At 55.0% G+C, this 18,953-nt stretch overlaps 2 protein-coding genes across 3 annotated transcripts; one reads left to right on the top strand and one right to left on the bottom strand.

The window, feature by feature from the left end:
• Window positions 1-56: 56 nt before the first annotated feature.
• Window positions 57-9,061, bottom strand: LOC136566093 (WAS/WASL-interacting protein family member 1-like). Its single transcript, XM_066565051.1, has 14 exons — window positions 8,801-9,061; window positions 7,991-8,065; window positions 7,389-7,473; window positions 6,415-6,473; window positions 4,362-4,529; window positions 4,145-4,221; window positions 3,893-4,014; window positions 3,659-3,801; window positions 3,476-3,574; window positions 3,068-3,190; window positions 1,919-2,122; window positions 1,646-1,804; window positions 953-1,060; window positions 57-519 (listed from the first exon to the last, which is right to left on the bottom strand). Exons 1-14 carry the CDS (start codon window positions 9,059-9,061, stop codon window positions 334-336), a joined length of 1,869 nt encoding a protein of 622 aa, XP_066421148.1. The 3' UTR covers window positions 57-333.
• A 4,146-nt stretch (window positions 9,062-13,207) lies between these two features.
• On the top strand, window positions 13,208-18,691 carry LOC136566189 (Fanconi anemia group E protein-like). 2 transcript variants are annotated; one of them, XM_066565222.1, is made up of 11 exons: window positions 13,261-13,452; window positions 13,901-14,513; window positions 14,596-14,640; window positions 14,925-14,984; window positions 15,064-15,207; window positions 15,287-15,410; window positions 15,908-15,983; window positions 16,092-16,158; window positions 16,254-16,379; window positions 16,486-16,580; window positions 16,732-18,691. In XM_066565222.1, exons 1-11 carry the CDS (start codon window positions 13,319-13,321, stop codon window positions 16,733-16,735), a joined length of 1,488 nt encoding a protein of 495 aa, XP_066421319.1. In that variant the 5' UTR covers window positions 13,261-13,318; the 3' UTR covers window positions 16,736-18,691. The 2 variants fall into 2 exon arrangements, with proteins under 2 accessions (XP_066421320.1, XP_066421319.1); XM_066565223.1 differs by lacking the exon at window positions 16,732-18,691 and having other exon boundaries at window positions 13,208-13,452; window positions 16,486-16,584.
• Window positions 18,692-18,953: the final 262 nt, after the last annotated feature.

Consider the following 18,953-nt stretch of genomic DNA (forward strand, 5'->3'; position numbering starts at 1 on the left):
TGCAGGAACAGAACAATGGCACAGCAAGGGCTGCAAAAAGAACACGCTTTATTTGCAGATTTAAACCCAAAAACACTCGCTGGGGTTTGGGGACACATTCCTGGCAATGAGGAAAGGAGGACAGGCACTGCTGCCCTCCCTCCAGTTAAACCAGTGACACTTTTGCTGCCCTCGGGGCTTTGGGCAGGGCTGAAACCAAACACATCCTGCTCACCCTCCCTTCTCCAAGGGGGCTGCCAACACCTCCCAGCTTGTCCTGCAGGCTCAGCACCCTCCCGAGCACCCCAGGGCGCTGTCCCAGCCCTGTGACAGGGCAGGAGGGGGTGGCTGCCATCAGAGGCTGGGGGAGCCCATGGAGTCCAGGCTGTCAATGAACTCCTCCAGCTGCTGCAGGTGGTGCAGGCAGCCCTGGCGCAGGTTGGCCCTGAGTGCCACCCCCAGCGCCGCCTCCATCGAGGGCTCCTTGTGCAGCAGCATCGTGGCCACCACGGCAATGCTCAGGCTGAACTGCTGGTACGACTGCAGGGCAGGGCCACGGGCTCAGCGCCCCAAAACCAGCACCAAAACACCCCTATTTTAACCCACAAACCCACAAACATCATCTGAGGCCATGCAAACCCACAGCACCTCCCGCTGGAAGCTCCCCAAAACACCAAATTCACACCCTCACCACCCAGCATGGCTCCCAAAGCTCCTCAGGTGAGATTCCCCATCCTGGAGCTGCTCCCAGACCCGCAGGGCAGGGCCAAGGGCTCAGCAGCCCAAAACCAGCACCAAACCACCCCTGATTTTAGCCCACAAACCCCACAAACCCCTGCAAACCCACAGCAGCTCCCCCTGCAAGCCCCCCAAAACACCAAATTCACCACCCAGCATGGCTCCCAAAGCTCCTCAGGTGAGATTCCCCATCCTGGAGCTGCTCCCAGACCCCCGGGTGCTCTCCAGGACTCACCAGCTCGATCTTTGCCTTCCTCCTGAGGACAGCAGCAGAGCGGGAGTCGAGGTCAGCTGGGGATGGTGTGGGGGGCTCTGAGCAGAGCTGCTGCTGGCCACACACAGCCTGGGAGGCGGAAAAGGCAAAGGTTGAATCCCCCTTTGCAGCATGATGCAATTCGGGTGAACCAGCTCAGATTTCACCCGACTGTGGAAATCAGCAGCAGTGGAGGGGGGGGATCAGGCTGCCAGCAGTGGTGGAGAACCCTGAGAGCAGCACTGGCTCAAAAATCCCAAGGAAAGCTCAGAGGGGAAAGGGACTGAGCCACACTGGGGCTGCCAGCGCTGGTCACCAGGCCAGGACTGGTCACCCTGTGGAAGGAGCCACTGGTTTGTCACCCTTCCCTCGGGTGCCACCCCACTCCCCCTCTTTGCCCCAAGTTCTCTCCCTCATTAGCAGCAATTAAGCTGCTCTGGAGGGTTCTCCTTGGCTTCCTCAGAGCTCCATGCCAGGGCTGTTCACACCCCAGCAGCCCTGAGCCTCGGGTTCCTGCCCTGGCTGTTTTCCCAGCCGTGTCCCGGGGCCGACACGGGCTGTGCCTCCAGACAAAGCTGCCCCTTAACCCCAGATCCTGCAGCCACAGGGATCCCCCTGGGCTGGGGCAGTGTCCCCAAGCCCAGGGGGACACCGGGGGGCACCCAGACCCCGTACCAGATTGGTGTCACCAGCCCCAGATGGGTGCTGGGGCTGTGGGGAGGTCACTGGTGTGGTGCAGGTACCAGGAGAAGCTTGGCTGGGCTGAGCTTTGGGTTCTGCTGCAGATCCTGGAGGAAGCTGAGGGTTTTCAGGAGGCTGAAGGCTCTGCAGAGGCTGAGGGACAGAGAGCGGCTGTGCTGGGACAGGGGGACAGCACCGCCAGCACGTGGGGACAGTGCTGTCCCCCGCGGGGTGGGGACACGGAGCTGCCGCACATCCCAGACTCACCCCAGCCCGGGCAGCTTCTGCCTCAGCTTCTCCAGCCCCACGGGGTGCTTGTTCCCAGGAGTGTGGGCTGAGCTCAGCCCCTGCCTCTCCAGAGCAGCTGGAGATTTCCAGGATTTCCCTCTTGGCAGGGTCTGGAGGGGCTGCTGGGCTCTGGGGATGGGACCCGTGACCGCTGCCAGCCTTGGGGACGCTGCACGGCTCCACCTGTGCGATACAAACAAACAAATCTGGTGAATTGTTGTTGTTATTATTATAAATGGTAATTGCCTGTAAATTGTAACTGCTTTCAGGACAGAAGGCAAATTTGTAATGGCTTTTGTGGGCTGTGGAACTGAAAATGTGCACAAAGCAAGGCCGTCACAGGAGATAACAAAATACAGAACCAAGATAGCACAGGCAGAGAACAAAACAGCACAAAAAGAGAATTCCAGGTCTAAAGTGGCATCAGGAGACCACCCTGGGGTGCCTGGATGGACCCTCAGACCCAGCAGCAACCCAGGGTGGAGCTGTGGCAAACTTGCCCTGAGAATGTGCCAAGAAATTTGAGGAAGTTGTGCAATTGCAGCAGCACAAAGGACTGAAAAGTGTGTGTGTGCCTCTGGCTACTAAATACTTATTTATAAATAAATAAATAATAATAAATACTTATTTAATAAGTAAAGAAATAGTTAATAATAATAATAATAATAATAATAATCATCATCATCATCATCATCATCATCATCATCATAACTTATAAATAAATAATATAAATAAATAAATAATATAAATAATAAATAAATATTTATTTATTATCTCTAATTAAACTTAAATTTCAGAGTGGGATTAGGGGCATTGTGGAGTCCCACAGTGAGGGGACAAAGGGTTTGGGAAGGGGGCTGTGCCTCCCTGCAGGCTCTGCTTTAGGGTGGGAATAGAAAATAATAGAAAAAATAAAAAAATAGAAAAATAGAAAAAATTAAAATATAGAAAAAAATAGAAAAAATAGAAACAATAGAAATAATAGAAAAAATAGAAAAAAATAGAAAAAAATAGAAAAAATAATAGAAAAAATAGAAAATATCCCCAGGCGAAGCTGTGTGTGCTGCTGGTGGGGAGGATTTGTGGAGCCTGGAGCTGATCCTGTGCCCCTCCCCAGCAGTCCCATACCTCAAGGTGCTCCTGGATCTCAGGATTCCTGGAGGTCTCCTCTGGAGGGGCTGGATCTGTTCCTGGGGCACAGGGATCCTGATCCTGGCTGCCCACAGGGCTCTGCCCAGCTTCCAGCTTCACCTGGGGACAGGCAAGGGAGTGGGATGGGATGGGATGGGATCCATGGGATGGGATGGGATGGGATCCATGGGATGGGATCCGTGGGATGGGATGGGATGCACAGGGTGCTAAAACCCACAGGAGAACACAGAGAAAAGCCTGGAAAAACTCCATGCCTGGCAAAAAGCGAGGTGGAGAGGGGAAAGGCCGGATCAGAGAGGAGGGAGATGTCCCAGCAGCCAAGGACACCCCTGAGCCAGGCAGCTCCAGAGCTGGGAGCACCCCTGGGACGGGGGAATCTCCTACCTGCAGCTCTGCAGCATCAGCATCAGCAGCTGGGCTCTCCAGAGGGCTCCTGGCTGGGCTGGGCGGCTCCAGAACATTCCCAGTCCCCACTGGCACATCCTGGAGGGAACCAGGGCAGCGTGCAGGGCTCGGGGTGAGCACAGCCCTGCTGTGGGATGGGAGGGGACAGGTAAAACCCCTCACCTGCGGCTGCTCCCGCCTCTCTGCAGCTCCTGGGGGAGGAGCAGGGGGCTGGGGAGGCTCCGGGGGCTGCGGCTCCTTCCTGGCCCCGGGCTGGCTCCTCCTGGAGGGAGCAGGACAGGAGGGCTTGGAGCATGGCTTGTGCCCTGCAGGGTGGGAAACAGCGGCAGAAACTCCTCAGCCTGGCTCAGGAGAGGATGAGAAGCAGCGAGGAGCGGGCAAAGGGGCAGCACAGACCTCGGGAGGGTAGGGGACACCGCGCCCGGGGCACCAGGAGCAGCTGCCGGGGGTGGCTCCGTCGTGTCCCGGCCGGGTGGTGGCTCCAGGGCGGGCGGTGTTGGTGGAAATTCCCCGGATTCCTGCAGGAGCACAGCCCCAGGGTGCGGAGGGTTGGCTTGGGAGGGGTCTCTGTGCAATGCCAGCCCAGGCAGGGACAGCTCCCAGCGGTGCTGGTGTCGCTCATTGTCACCCCCCGGGCACGGCACCCACCCTGCAGGGCCGGAGGGGGGCCAGGGCTGGGGCTGCTCCTCCTCGGGGTACTTGGGCCAGGGGTCAGGAGGTGGATCCTGCAGGGATAAGCTGGATTTAGGGAATGGGACGGGCCAGAGGGTGCCCACACACTGTCCTTGTCGCCGGGCGGTGAGTGGCCCCTGCCCCATTTCAGCCACCGCGGCTGCCACCATGGCCAGGTCACCACCCCCCTCACCTGGTACCAGCACTTTCCAAAGTCACCCTCGGCTCCTGGCATGGCTGCTCTGTCATCCCAGGGGGGCGGCAGGGGACACTCGGGGGGTGCCCACCTCCTGTCCCGCTCCTCCTCCTTCCATGAGATGTCCCCAGGGCCAGGGAAGGCTCTGGGGGCCCTGGGGCTGGGCTGCAAAGGGAAGGGCCACGGTGAGGACACAGCCACTGGGAATTTTGGGATTTTTTTCCCATGAGCCCACTGGGAATTTTGGAATTTCTTTCCCATGAGCCCACTGGGATTTTTGGGATTTTTTTCCCATGAGCCCACTGGGATTTTTGGGATTTTTTTTTTCCCAAGAGCCCACTGGGAATTTTGGGATTTTTTTTCCCATGAGCCCACTGGGATTTTTGGGATTTTTTTTTTCCCAAGAGCCCACTGGGAATTTTGGGATTTTTTTTCCCAAGAGCCCACTGGGAATTTTGGGATTTCTTGCTGCTCCTCCTCCCCACTGCGACTGTTCCACTCCCCTCAGCTCTTTGTGTCCCTCCTGCTCCCTGCTTTGGGGTTTGTGGGTGAATCCCCCTTTGCATCAGGATGCAACCAGCTCAGATTTCACCCGACTGTGGAAATCAGCAGCAGTGAAGGGGGGATCAGGCTGCCAGCAGTGGTGGAGAACCCTGAGAGCAGCACTGACTCAAAAATCCGAAAATTAAACCCCACGAGGATGTGAAACCCTGAGAGCAATGGCAGGGAACAGGGGCAGATGTTTCCTGGGAGGAACCAGAGGGCAACAATTTGATTTTTTAAGGAGAAATGCTCCACAAAACCCTCCCAACATCTGTCATTCCATGCTGTAAAAGCTGAACCCCACTTTTGAACAGGGGAATTTCCAGCACAACCCTCCCAGGAGTGAGTGTGGGTTCATTTCTGGAGCCCCTCAGGGTCACTCCTGGAGGCTGAGCCAAAGAGATTTGTGTGGGTCTGGGTGAGCAACATCAATCCTAGCTGTAATTGCTAATTAACAATGAAACTATTGATTTAATTAGCAGTGCCCTGGTGTAACCATTGTGATAAATGAATGTGACTTGTGCTAACAATTGTAAATATATTGTATTTGTAAATATATAAAATATTATATATTATAAATATATAATATAGTATATAGTATACAGTATATAAAATATAGTATAATATATACAATATATACAATATAATATTATATATTATATAATATACAATATAAATATATATAATATAAATATATTGTAATTGTAAATATATTGATATTTTAGAAAATATTTGTTAAAAAAGAATAGAGGAAAAGGATATGTAATTAGTGCCACAAAAGAGATGTTTTGAGATGTTCATGAGAAAATAGGATACAGGATGTAGTTTGAGATAAGTAACATCCCAAAATAGAATAGGCCTTGGCATAATTAAGGAATCAGCCTTGAAATCACTGCCAAATTTACTTTGTACATGCTTACTTCATTTTATATAAAATTGCTGCTCAATTAAAACTGCTGCTAAGTTCTAATTTTGTGGTTTAATAAATTAAGACATATAGGACCTTATTCACAACAGCATCCTCACTGCACTGTAGATAATTAGTGGAGATCCTGGTCATCCGTGGAAATAAATAAATTATTTATTTTTATATATATGTATATATATAAATATATATATAGCTATTTATATATATATATAGTTATATATATATTTATATATAGTTATATATAAAAATACATATTTATATAAATATATTTACATAGATATATTACATATACCTATGTAAATGTATTTATTTTGCCACTCTTAATCCTGGTGGGGGTAAAGCTGTGAAATTCTTTAGACACAAACTGCTGGATCCTGACATTTCCAGACTCCTTTTTGGGATTTAGAAAGCCACAAACTCCTGTCTGTGCCTGGGGGACCACGAGTGCATGCAGACATCTCCACACTGGTTTTGGGGTGGGGTTTGGTGAGCCAGGGCTCCTTGCTGTGCCTTGGGAGGGTCTCCCTGACAAACTGTGACACTTCCCTGGGACATGTCCCCCCAGCCCTGTCCCCTTACCGGGTGCCTCCTGCACTGGCGTCTGCTGGGCTGCTGCTCCCAGGCTGGCCCATTCCAGGCTGGTTCATCCCGAGGTGGCCCATTCCAGGCTGGTTCATGCCAAGCTGGTTCATCCCGAGGTGGCCCATCCCGAGGTAGCCCATGCCTGGGTGGTTCATCCCAAGGTGGCCCATCCTGAGGTGGCCCATGCCTGGGTGGCCCATTCCAGGCTGGTCCATGCCTGGGTGGCCCATCCTGAGGTGGCCCATGCCTGGGTGGCCCATTCCAGGCTGGTTCATCCCGAGGTGGCCCATCCCGAGGTGGCCCATGCCTGGGTGGCCCATTCCAGGCTGGTTCATCCCGAGGTGGCCCATCCCGAGGTGGCCCATGCCTGGGTGGCCCATTCCAGGCTGGTTCATCCCGAGGTGGCCCATCCCGAGGTGGCCCATGCCTGGGTGGTTCATCCCAGGCTGGTCCATGCCTGGGTGGCCCATCCCGAGGTGGCCCATGCCTGGGTGGTTCATCCCAGGCTGGTCCATGCCTGGGTGGTTCATCCCAGGCTGGTCCATGCCTGGGTGGCCCATCCCGAGGTGGCCCATGCCTGGGTGGTTCATCCCAGGCTGGTCCATGCCTGGGTGGCCCATCCTGAGGTGGCCCATGCCTGGGTGGTTCATCCCAGGCTGGTCCATGCCTGGGTGGCCCATCCCGAGGTGGCCCATGCCTGGGTGGCCCATCCCGAGGTGGCCCATGCCTGGGTGGTTCATCCCAGGCTGGTCCATGCCTGGGTGGTTCATCCCAGGCTGGCCCATGCCTGGGTGGCCCATCCCGAGGTGGCCCATGCCTGGGTGGTTCATCCCGAGGTGGCCCATGCCTGGGTGGCCCATCCCGAGGTGGCCCATCCTGAGGTGGCCCATTCCAGGCTGGTCCATGCCTGGGTGGCCCATCCCGAGGTGGCCCATCCCGAGGTGGCCTATCCTGAGGTGGCCCATCCTGAGGTGGTCCATCCCGAGGTGGTTCATCCCAGGTGTCCTCAGGACCAGCAGGGGGATGTGGCCACGGTCCATCCCACCACGGGGCAGGCTGTGGAGAGATCAGAGCTGTGAGAGCCCCAGGAGCAGGCGGGGATGGGGAGCCAGGAGCAGACCCAGCTGCCAGGGAGAGCCCAGATGATCCAGGGTTCCTCCTCATCCTGATGTTCTCCTGGCTCCTCAGCATCCCCAGGGGTGGAGATGGGGTAGTGGGTACCCAGGGTGGCCCCGGGTGCTGCTGGGCTCCCACTCCAACCCAGGAGAGCCCCAGGAGAGCCCCAACCCAGGAGAGCCCCAGGAGAGCCCCAGGGGAACCACAGGAGAGCCCCAGGAGAGCTCCAGGAGAGCTCCAGGAAAGCCCCAGGAGAGCCCCAACCCAGGAGAGCCCCAACCCAGGGGAACTCCAGGAGAGCCCCAGGAGATCTCCGGAGGAACCCCAGGAGAGCCCCAATCCAGGGGAGTTCCAGGAGAGCCCCAGGAGAGTCCCAGAGGAGCCCCGGGAGAGCTCCAGGGGGGAGCCCCAGGAGATGCCCTGGAGAGCTCCAGGAGACCCTTCCAGCCGCACGTACCTCCCTGGGGAAGCTCCTCCTGCAGCCCGACGGGTGGAACATCCTTCCGGAGGAGCCCCGGAGCTGCGGGATCCGCTGGAGGGGGGGGAGAGGCTGGCTCAGCCCGTCCCCCAGGGACGTCACTGCCGCCTTAGGGACGCTGCCAGCCAGGTGCCACCCGTGCTGCTGCTGCTGCTGCTGCCAGCCCCGCGTCCGGAGCGCTGCGACAGCTCCAGGGACACCGGCATGGACACCGAGACCCGCTCGCTGTCCCCTGGAGGGGACACGGGGCTGGCAGTGCCTTGGCACCCCCTGTGCCTGCCCCAGGCTCGGTTTGTCCCTGCCACGTGTCCCTGCCAACCCCGCGGGTCACCCCGTGATGTCCCCAAGGGATCCGGGTTGGGACACGCCGCTTGGGTGAGCTCCCCGCCAGCCTGAAATCCCATTTTTGTCCCTGAATTGCGGGGTGGCAGCACTGGAGCGCGGAGGGGTTGGAGAGCCCCGCACCCCAATCCTGAATCCCAGTCCTGAATCTCTGCACCCCGATCCCTCCCTGCACCCCAATCCTGCACCTCTGCACCCCAATCCTGAATCCCAATCCCTCCCTGCACCCCAATCCTGCACCTCTGCACCCCAATCCTGAATACATGAATCCCAATCCTGCACCTCTGCACCCCAATCCTGAATACATGAATCCGAATCCTGCACCTCTGCACCCCAATCCTGAATACATGAATCCCAATCCTGCACCTCTGCACCCCAATCCTGAATACATGAATCCCAATCCTGCACCTCCGCACCCCAATCCTGAATCCCAATCCTTCCCCGCACCCCAATCCTCCCGTCCCGCAGCCCGGTCTCGTTCCACACCAATATCCAGCGGGAGCCGATCCCTCCTGAGGAGCCCTCCCGGAGCCCTCCCGGAGCTCTCCCGGAGCTCTCCGTCCCTCCCCCCGGAGTTTCCCTTCCTCCTCCCATCCCGCTCTCGGCGCTGATTCCGCCCCCGAGCGGAACGGGAGCGCGCAGAGCCCGGGAGGCGCCGCTTCCCGGATCCCTCGGGGATCCGAACTCCTCCGGGAACCTCGGATCCATCGGCGGGGTGGGAGAAAGATCTGCAAACTGCACACCCGGGGCATGGAATATCCATGGGAGAGGGGTCCCTGCACCCCCAGGGCATGGAATATCCACGGACAAGGGGATCCTGCACCCCCAGGGCATGGAATATCCACGGACAAGGGGATCCTGCACCCCCGGGGCATGGAATATCCACGGACAAGGGGATCCTGGTGTGATAAACGAGTTCACTGGATTCAAGGATCGTATAATTATCTTTATTATTATGCAAGCGAGAATAAGAAAAGTTCAGCGCTGGGCGGCCGGGGAGTCTCCGCTCCTCTAGGCTCGCTTTTTCCAGCAATTAACAGGTCATCTACATATTGAACAATGGTTATTCCTTGGTTCAGGGTATAGGATTTCATTATTTGCTCTAGTGCCTGCCCAAACAAATTTGGGGATTCTGTGAATCCCTGTGGGAGCACTGTCCACCTTAGTTGTTGCTTTCGGTGGGTATCGGGATCTTCCCATTCAAATGCAAAATAATCGCTACATTCTTCTTTCAAGGGGCACGCCCAAAAGGCGTCTTTCAAATCTATAACACTATACCAGTGATCATCTGGTTTCAATTGACTGAGCAATGTATGGGGGTTTGCTGCTACAGGGAACCGGGCAATGGTTCTCTTATTTATTTCCCTTAGATCATGTACTAATCGGTATTTTCCGTCTGGTTTCTTTACAGGTAGGATGGGGGTGTTGAAGGGAGACATGCAGGGTTCCAAGAGCCCTTGTTGTATTAACCGTTCTACCTCTGGTTTTAGTCCCCTTTGCCCCTCATCTGACATGGGATATTGTTTTATCCTTACTGGGATTTCTGGGTTTTGAATGTTGACTGTGAAGGGCTCTATATTCAATCTTCCTGCTGTATCAGGGGTATACCAGACTTCTGGGTTGATTTTCTCTTCATCAGTGACCCGTAAGGGGCACAACCTGACTTTCAGCTGTTTTTCTTCAATATTTATGTTTATCCCTAATTCCACCATTAAATCTCTTCCTAATAAATTGTAATCGGCTTCGGGGACCAGGGGCAGTGATCCTACCCCTATTTCCTTCTCTGATTCTATTAAGACATCTTTAATTACAGGAACCTTGAAGGGTTCTCCTTTTGCCCCAATAACCTGTACTGTGGAAGGTGAAATCTTACATCCCGGGGGCAAAGATTGAACTGTTGATCTCTCAGCCCCTGTATCTACAAGGAAGGTTATGGGGGTTTGCTGGGGACCCACCTTAAGTTTTACTGAAGCCATTTATTATATTGAACAATAGTTTTTGAGAAATAAAAGAATTAAAAGACACTTAAAAGTATATCAAGGGAATTGCAGAAGTTAATAAATAACCTAAAATACACTATTAGGAAGAACTTTGAAATAGCCTAAAATACACTGTTAGGGAGCCCTAACTTTGATCAGATATCTAGATAAGTTAACCAAAAAAACACTCACAGAAGAAACTTTGGAATTAGAATATTTGAAGAGGAAACATTGGAATTAGAATATTTGAAGAGAAAAGCAGAAATGGAAGCCAATAAGTTAAAGTGACCTGCCAAGCCGTTAGAATCAAGCCAACTACAACAGTAACTTCTGCCAAGCCATGGAAAGACATGCCAAGAATAACAGGAAACTGCCCAAATTAGGAAAAGCTTAAAATTTAACTAAGGAAGACCAAGAATTCCCGGAAGACTCCGCCTGTAATATGCATGTAATAATGATGTAATCCTTCTTCAAAATTGTATAAAAACCTGCTTTTGCTGTACATAATTCAGAAATCCATTTAGCGATTTCTCCAACGCGTTGCCAATAAATACCTCCTGCCTATAGACCTCAAATCCAGTCTCTGGGCAGCTTATTATCGCCTTTTGGGGCAAAATTCGGCATCAGTGTTGTGTTAGAAAGTAATGCTGTATTCGTTTTCTTAAGTACTGTGTTAAATATAGTTTTAGGTTATAAAAATTGTTAAAATAGAAACGATGCTATGTAGGATACTTTTTTTAAAAAAGAAAGGACTCGCAGCGAGATAGCAACCACAGGACACCTGAATCTTTCAGGGAAAAAGAATTTATTGCCTTCTTATCAGAAGAAATGAACTTCTTCCCGCCTCGAAGGCGCTGTTAGGATTCAGAGGAAGAAGTTGACGATGACCAGAGAGAATCCTGTATTTGAATGGAATTTATGCATCATGTATGAAGTGTATGAATATGCAACAGGCTGTTGTTTTTAAGGGTTAATCCTTTGTTAACGGGTGTCCTTTTTCGGGCTTGTGCTGCCCAGAAAAAGGTACCCGGACGTCCGTAACTCTTTGTCTTTATTGTCTCATATTGTCCTAATTCAACTTGTCCAAATTGTTATTACTCTAATTGTATTACTATTTCTATAACCATTTTATTACTATTAAACTTTTAAAAATTTTGAAAACAAGTGATTGGCGTTTTTAACATTAGCCAAATCCGGGAATAACGAAATAAAACGGGCTGTGTAACGCTACGCTTCCGGGTGCCTGTGACCTGTGGGCTGCGGGATCCACCCTCGGGGGAGGGGGGGGAGGCGGTGTTTGGGTTGGAATTTAAGGGATATTTGCATAATGAACTCGTTTGAGCGCGGTCCGGCTGCGTTTCCGAGGCGGGGCCGGAAGCGGCGCCGTGGGGCCCGCGAGCAGCGGGCGGAGCGCGGGGGGGGACGGCGGAACGGGGGAACGGCGGAGGGTGAGTGTGCGGGGCCAGCTCTGAGTGAGCGTGCCCGGGACTGCCCCGAGTGTGCGGGGCCAGCTCTGAGTGAGCGTGCCCGGGACTGCCCCGAGTGTGCGGGGCCAGCTCTGAGTGAGCGTGCCCGGGACTGCCCCGAGTGTGCGGGGCCAGCTCTGAGTGAGCGTGCCCGGGACTGCCCCGAGTGTGCGGGGCCAGCTCTGAGTGAGCGTGCCCGGGACTGCCCCGAGTGTGCGGGGCCAGCTCTGAGTGAGCGTGCCCGGGACTGCCCCGAGTGTGCGGGGCCAGCTCTGAGTGAGTGTGCGGGGCCAGCTCTGAGTGTGCGGAGCCAGCTCTGAGTGAGTGTGCGGGGCCAGCTCTGAGTGAGTGTGCGGAGCCAGCTCTGAGTGAGTGTGCGGGGCCAGCTCTGAGTGAGTGTGCGGGGCCAGCTCTGAGTGAGTGTGCGGAGCCAGCTCTGAGTGAGTGTGCGGAGCCAGCTCTGAGTGAGTGTGCGGGGCCAGCTCTGAGTGAGTGTGCGGAGCCAGCTCTGAGTGAGCGTGCCCGGGACAGCGGCGGGTGAGGGTGCGGGGCCTGCCCCGAGTGTGCCCGGGACAGCTCTAAGTGAGTGTGCCCGGGACAGCCGCGGGTGAGTGTGCGGGGCCAGCTCTGAGTGAGTGTGCCCGGGCCTGCCCCGAGTGTGCCCGGCCCTGACCGGGGCGGTGCTCGGGGCCCGGGGGAGCCGCACCGGCAGCGCCCCCGGGAGGGATCGGCGTTGGGCTGGGGGTGCGTGCGGGGCTGCCAGCCAAGGGGTGATGGAGGGCACGGAGGGACTCCCGGTGCTCTCCCGCATCCTCGGCTGGGGAGAGGTAAAGGCAGCTGCCCAGGTTGATGCTGGGGTGGGCGCCGAGCATGGACAGGCAGGTCCTGATCGTCCCGTGCCTCCCGAGTGGGACCCGTGTCCGGTCAAGCTAGGGTCAACTATGTGATAAGAATGTGCTTGGTGTGCCATTGGGAGTTAGATATTTTCTTGTACGTACGAAAACATAGGCCTGGATTATCGCTACCGCAAGTTCTAGAATAGTTATTAAGAAGAGCACTAGTAAGGTTAGGAGTGAGACTGCTGATACTGTGGAGGACAAGGCTGTTGTAGCTGTGGAGATCAGCTGGATGAGGCGGTGGCCTGCTGTGAGGTTGGCTGTTAGGGGCACACCCAGTGCTAATGGGAGAATTAGTAGGGTTGTTTCGATGGGCAGGGATTAACGGGGTGGGGGTGCCTTCTGGTAGGAGGTGTGACCCGTGTGTGGCTGTTCCCTTTTTTTGTCATCCGCGTCCGGCTGTGTCCATTGTCCGGCTGTCCCCCGTGTCCGGCTGTCCCCCGTGTGTGTGCCCCGTCGCCGGTGTCCCCGTGTGTGTGACCGTCGCCGGTGTCCCCGTGTCCCGCAGGCGGCTGTGCAGCCCCGGCCGCAGCGATGGAGCCGCGGTGCCCGCCCTGGCTGCCGCGGTGTCCCCGGCCGTGCCGCCTCCTGCTGCGCTCCCTGTGCTCCGGCCCCGCGGGGGCCATGGCCGCGCTGCGGGCGCTGCAGCGGAGCCGGCCCCGGGACGGAGCGGGGCTGGCGTTCCCCTGGCCGGCTCTCACCGCAGCCCTGTGCGCCGAGGAGCCCTCGCTGGAGGGGCCAGAGGACACCCTGGCTGTGTGAGTTGGATACGTTTCTAAAACTCGGTGTTTTGCGGGAGTTTTGGGTGCCAGGTGCACAATTTTGGGTGTCAGGTGCACAACCTACAACTAATAGCAACCCAAACTGCCACTGCCCTCCATTCTGGCCTAATCAAAGCCTGCTTAGGATCATTCACCCTATCCATTCTCATCATCCTCATATCTGCATGCAGAAACAACCAATGGCCCTCAGTCTTTGTAAAAATCCACAGAAACAACCAATGGCCCTCAGTCTTTGTAAAAATCCACTTTCCTGGTCCATACATGAAGCTGGGATCATAGCAGTGACCCACTGGTGTCCCAGCTCGTGTCTGCAAAAGCATCAGGTGCCTCCTCTTGCTCCCTGGTGCTGTGGGACTCTGCTCCACGGGGTGGGTTGGGCTCAGGACAGGGGATTTGCTCTGACCATTCACCTCTCCTTTTCCAGCAAGCCACGGCTGCTGCTGCTGCCTGTTTTGTGCCAGAGGAACCTCTTCTCCCTGCTCCTGGTGGTGCAGGATGCAGTGCCACGGAACTGCCTTCACCAGCTGCTCCAGGCCTTGGAGCAGCATTCCCGTGTGGATCCCTGGGTGCAGGCACTGGGGGATCTGCTCCAGCGGGGACCAAGGGCACAGGAGAGCTCCCCACATCCCACTGCCCTTTCTGCTGCGTGCCAGCAGCAGCTTAGGGGCCTGTGCCAGAAAATTGCCCAGAAGAAACCAGAGGGACAAAGAAAATTGAGCTGGTGCTTCAGCAAGCAGGCTGGTGCCCCTGACTCTGTGCCTGAAGGTGGGAAGCGTAAGGAAGTGTCTGAGGAGAGCCTGGAGTTGGACAGTGAGAGAGAGGGGAAGAGGTTGTTGCTGGAGGAGGTGGCATTTGAGCCCCAGGAATGTGGAGATGTGGCAGAGGTGGAAGAGGAGGTGCCTGAGGAGCCTTCAGGGGACACATCTGCTCAGAGCACAGATAAGGCTGCTCAGGACAGCTCCCAGCAGGATGCAGCTGGGGAGCCCAGGAGGACTTCCCAGACAGAGCTGGCAGCAGAGGTCCAGTCCTTTGTCCAGGTACTGGGCAGGGTTTGCTGTCCCCTCCCAGCCAGGGAGCCTTTACTGCCTGATTCCCATTCCTTCATCTCATTTCCCTCAGGTGCATGGACAGGGGCTGAAAATGCTGCTGCTGCAGGAGTCCAGTGTAAGTGGTGGCTTCTGTCCCTCTCCTGGAGCTGATGCTCTATACAGGCTGGTGCCAGGGCCTCGGGAGGGGTGGAAAAGGAGCTGGATTTCGCAGATGGGGATAAAAAGCCCTGTTGGCACCTCCTCTGGGCTTGGGATAGCAACACCTGCCTGCACCTTGCAGGTGTGAGGGGCTGCCTGTGGGCTCAGCCCTGACAGACACAGGGCAAGGGAGAAGCCCTGGAGCTGTATTTTGTATTCTGGTTTCTTTGGTGCTTTACTCAGGACAGTGTTTCTCTCCAGCGCTCTGAGCTGCACACCCCTTCCAAGCTGAGCATCCTGAACACCTGCACCCCCAGCCAGGTGAGCCCCAGCACCCCTGCTGCAGCTGCTGCAGGGTCCTGCTGCTGTCCCTAATGCCCCATGCCCTGTGCCACCCCAGCTCGAGGGGCTGTGCTCCTTCCTGCAGCTCTCCACGTGCCCAGAGCCCTCCCTGGTGCGTTTCTGCAGCTGGCTGCTGCCTCTGAGCCCTGCCCTCAGCCACACCAGCGCAGCCATCCTGGCACAGCAGCTCTTCCTCAGGCGGGTACGTGTCATGGCAGCGGAGGTTCCTGCTCCCCATTCCCCTCTCCACTGTCCCCAGCTCCTGCCTTTTGTGTCCCCAGGTCCTGGCCCTCACCCAGCCGCCTTCCCGACACCTCATGGCTGCCCTGACTTCGTTTTGCTCCAAGTATTCCCATCCCCTGTGCCGTGTGCTGGTGGCTGCAGTGCTGCAGGGGCCAGGGGAAGGTGTGCAGGGCTGCTGGGAGCTGTGGCTGTTTGTGGGTGGCATTTGTCACGTGTTAGGAACCATGGACGCCTGGGGTTGGTTTTTTCTGGGCAGGTGAACACTTGGGGGTTGGGATGGGAGATGGGTTTACAGATGAAGTGGGAGGGCTGGCTAGGCTGGCTTCTGGCTTATTTTTTCCCAAAGGACAGTTCCCATTCCTCCATGATTGGGGGGCTCCTGGCAGCTCCTAATGCTCAGGGCAGAGCTCCCCTTGTGCTGCTGTGAGGAGAGGGGGAACCCCTGCCACAGTGTCCCCTTTTCCCAGAGACAGGAGCTGTTTAAACCCTTGCTGCAGCTGGGCAAAGGAAGCAGGATTATCCTCAGCAGCAGGAGGAGGCACTGGGTGGTTTCTGTCTGTCCTGACTGGCACATACACCTGTGAAGAGGTGCCAGGAAGGGCCAGGCACCTCCCCATGGATTCGGCAGCCTCTGGAGGCTCTTCCTTGCTGCTTTGCAGGTGCTGAGCAGACCAAGCTGCTGTGTGAGCTGGTGGAGGAGTGCCTGGAGCCCCACTCTGTGCAGCTGGTGCTGAGGTGAGGGGTCACAGGGCTGGCAGCTCTGCTTTGGCCTCACTGTCCAGCCTGCCTGGGAGCACCAGCCAGGCCACAGAGCAGCACCTTTCCTCTTCACTGTCCTTGCAGCCAAGTCCTGGAGGTGCCTTTGTCAGAGAAGCTCCTGCCAGTGCTGCAGGCCGTGCTGGGGCGGCAGGTGAGGAGCCCCCCTTGTCCCACGGGTGTCCTTGGTGACACCAGCAGTGCTGGAGCAAGGACCCATTCTCTTACCTGCCCCTGGGCCTTTTCCAGGAGGTGCTGCCCCCTGAGCTCCTGGACCTGCTGGTCCTGACTCTGTGCCAGCAGGCTCCAGCCTTTGCCACGTCACTGAACTTTGCCAGGCTGGTGACAGCCGTGCTCACGGTGTACCAGAGCCAGGTGAGCCCAGCCAGGGCTGCTCCTGCAGCTCCTGGGGCCCAGCCAAGAGCTCTCAGGTGAGCTCCTGGCACGGCAGGGCCCTGAGCTGGTGCTGCCTCCACCCCAGGTCAGCCCAGCTCACAGGAGCAGCCTGGCTGCTGTCCTGGACCGGAGCACTGCAGTGCTGAAGAAATCCCTGCAGGCTGTGCTGGAAGGGGCCAGGTGAGTGGAGACAGGTCCCTGTCATGGCAGCCTCTGCACCCTGGACTGCCCCAGGGTCTGGAAGCAGAAGGTGCCACCCCTGCCATGCCAGAGCTGTGCAGAGCTGGGTATGGCAGTGACTTTCCTCATCCTGATTTTTGTCTTTCCTCAGGTGATCACCCAAAGGAATCATGAGGGGGCAGCTTCCTGGTGTGGAGGACACAGCAGCAGCCACAGCCACCCTCACTGGGTTCTCCCTGCTCGGGTGGGACCCCGTGAGTGGGGTCTGCTGCCCACAGAGTGCCCAGAGCCTCCTGGCAGCACCTGGGCTGAGGGGGCTCAGGCTGGGCAGTGCCATCCCAGCCCCCCTCACTCCTGGGGCTCAGAGGGGTCTTGGTTGAACAATCCATGTTTCCATGAACAACCCATGTATTCTCATGAACGATCCAGGTGTTTCCAGGTGTTTCTGTGTGTGTTCTCCTGCCACACTCTACAAGGTGACCTGGTTTCCCCAAGGCTGTGGGGGACCAGGCAGGACAAACCCCTGGAGAACTTCCAGCTCCTGAGTTCTTACTGCCCAAAACCCATCACTGAGCCAGGACAGACATTGATTTGAGGCTGTATGGAGTTGATCATTCTGGATTTAGTTCACTCTCTTGATTTTACCTCAGCTGATTCCAAGGCACAAGCTCTGTGCACGTCCACGTTCCTCCCCAACAGCCCAGGCAGTGGTGCAGGCTGGGCTGCTGCTTTGTGTATCTGATCTGCTGGGATTTACAGATCTCTGGGTGCAGGAGAGCAGCATTTAACTGAATTCCAGCTGAATTTACCTGGGGAATTTTAGTGTTCTGCTTTAAATCCACCTTTCTTTCCTGTTTGCCTGGCCCGTGAGGGGCCCTGCTGTGTGTGACACATTTCTGGTGATGATGACACTGCTCGTGGCCCTAATAGTGCTTGTGTGGCATGACTCTGCTCAAAGTTCTGTCCTGTATTTTTGAAAGTACCCACTGGAAACCTCATCCAGGCACCTCCTGGTCTGAGGACTGGGAAGAAAAGGTTGGGACAGAGAACTCAGGCAGGTAGAGCTGGGGTTTCAATGGAGGTTTTGAAGCATTGCATATTTCAGGAGCTATTTAAAAATCCACAAACATCTACAAAGGGAGAAGGAGAATTAGAATATGCATGTGTGACTGCTCCAGGTTTGCTCAGTAATGTTCAGATCCCAGCCAGAGGAAGGAAAGTCTGAAGCATTAGGTGACACTCTTAAGGCTGAGAGCCAGGTTTCTTTACATAAGAATCTCTTAAGCTATTTTAGGTGGCAGTGGACTGATGAGGCTTCAAAATCCACATTAGCTGGAGGATGGAAACCTCCAGGGAGCCAGATTGTTGATGTGTTTGCATTCCACTGAGTTAGTGGCTGAGTAAAGTGGAGCTATTGTAGGGCTGCCCAAAACATGACATAAATAGAAATTGTGCCATGATCATCAAAGGTCTAAGCCTGCTCTTCTGGCTTTATTCGGCAGCAGGCTCTGATCTTTGCAGTTTCCCTGCAGAGCTTCTACCAAGTGACCTCAGTGTCATTGTCCCCAGTGCTCTGCCTGGCTGTGGCTGTTGGTCACATGGAGGTGACCACTGCCTTGAGGCAAGAGCCTTCTTGGCCCTGGTTTTGCCTTTGCCTAGTGACAAACAAACCAAAAGCTCTGTACTGCAGGGTGAACTCTCTCCTCCTTGCTGTGACACCTGGGCTGGCAGGGATGACACAGTGACCTCGGCCAGCCCATGCTGCCTGTGCCATCATCACCTGGCACTGACGTGTTTGATGAAAACCCTTTTGCTGGGATTTTTCTCCTGAGAAGCCTCAGAACAGAAATGGAACCAATAACGATCTGCTGGCTGTGGAGTGTGGGCTGGAGGTGGTTTAGCAACAGGGGCATCTTGGACTGGTCTCCTGTGCATTGTTTCTACTTGATGACCAATCATGGTCCAGCTGTGTCGGGGCTGTGAGCAGTCCCAGGTTTTTATTATTCATTCCTTTCCAGCTTTCTGATGTCTCCTTGATCTTTTAGTGTAGTTCTAATATCCCATTTTCTTTTAATATAATAGCGATAATAAAATAATAAATCAGGCTTCTATTAGGAGAAGTCAAGATTCTCATCTCTTCCCTCGTCCTGGGGACCCTCAAACACCACCACAATCACCGGCTTGAGCTGGTCTGGGCAGCACAAAATAAAATTCAAAAAAGCTTTAAAAATAGAAAAATTAAAAATAAAAATAAAATTTTAAAAATAAAATTAATTAAAAATAAATGAAAAATCAAAATAAAAACCCTAAAGTGCTGTAAAGTGAGACTGTTGTAAAACTGCCGTAAAGCACCGGGCAGCACAAAATAAAATT

Source organism: Molothrus aeneus, chromosome 24, assembly GCF_037042795.1.
Source record: "Molothrus aeneus isolate 106 chromosome 24, BPBGC_Maene_1.0, whole genome shotgun sequence".
Lineage (NCBI taxonomy): Eukaryota > Metazoa > Chordata > Aves > Passeriformes > Icteridae > Molothrus > Molothrus aeneus.

Excerpts from the sequence above, each read along its gene's own strand:
- LOC136566093 (XM_066565051.1), bottom strand. The coding sequence starts at position 9,061 with ATGGATCCGAGGTTCCCGGAGGAGTTCGGATCCCCGAGGGATCCGGGA. Across the intron at positions 6,474-7,388 it reads ACCACCTCGGGATGGACCAC|CCTGGAATGGGCCAGCCTGG; the intron begins CTCAGGATGGGC and ends GGGATGAACCAG. Across the intron at positions 3,191-3,475 it reads CTGATGCTGCAGAGCTGCAG|GTGAAGCTGGAAGCTGGGCA; the intron begins GTAGGAGATTCC and ends GCCTGTCCCCAG.
- LOC136566189 (XM_066565223.1), top strand. The coding sequence starts at position 13,229 with ATGGAGCCGCGGTGCCCGCCCTGGCTGCCGCGGTGTCCCCGGCCGTGC. Across the intron at positions 15,984-16,091 it reads TCTGTGCAGCTGGTGCTGAG|CCAAGTCCTGGAGGTGCCTT; the intron begins GTGAGGGGTCAC and ends CTGTCCTTGCAG. Across the intron at positions 16,380-16,485 it reads TCACGGTGTACCAGAGCCAG|GTCAGCCCAGCTCACAGGAG; the intron begins GTGAGCCCAGCC and ends CCTCCACCCCAG.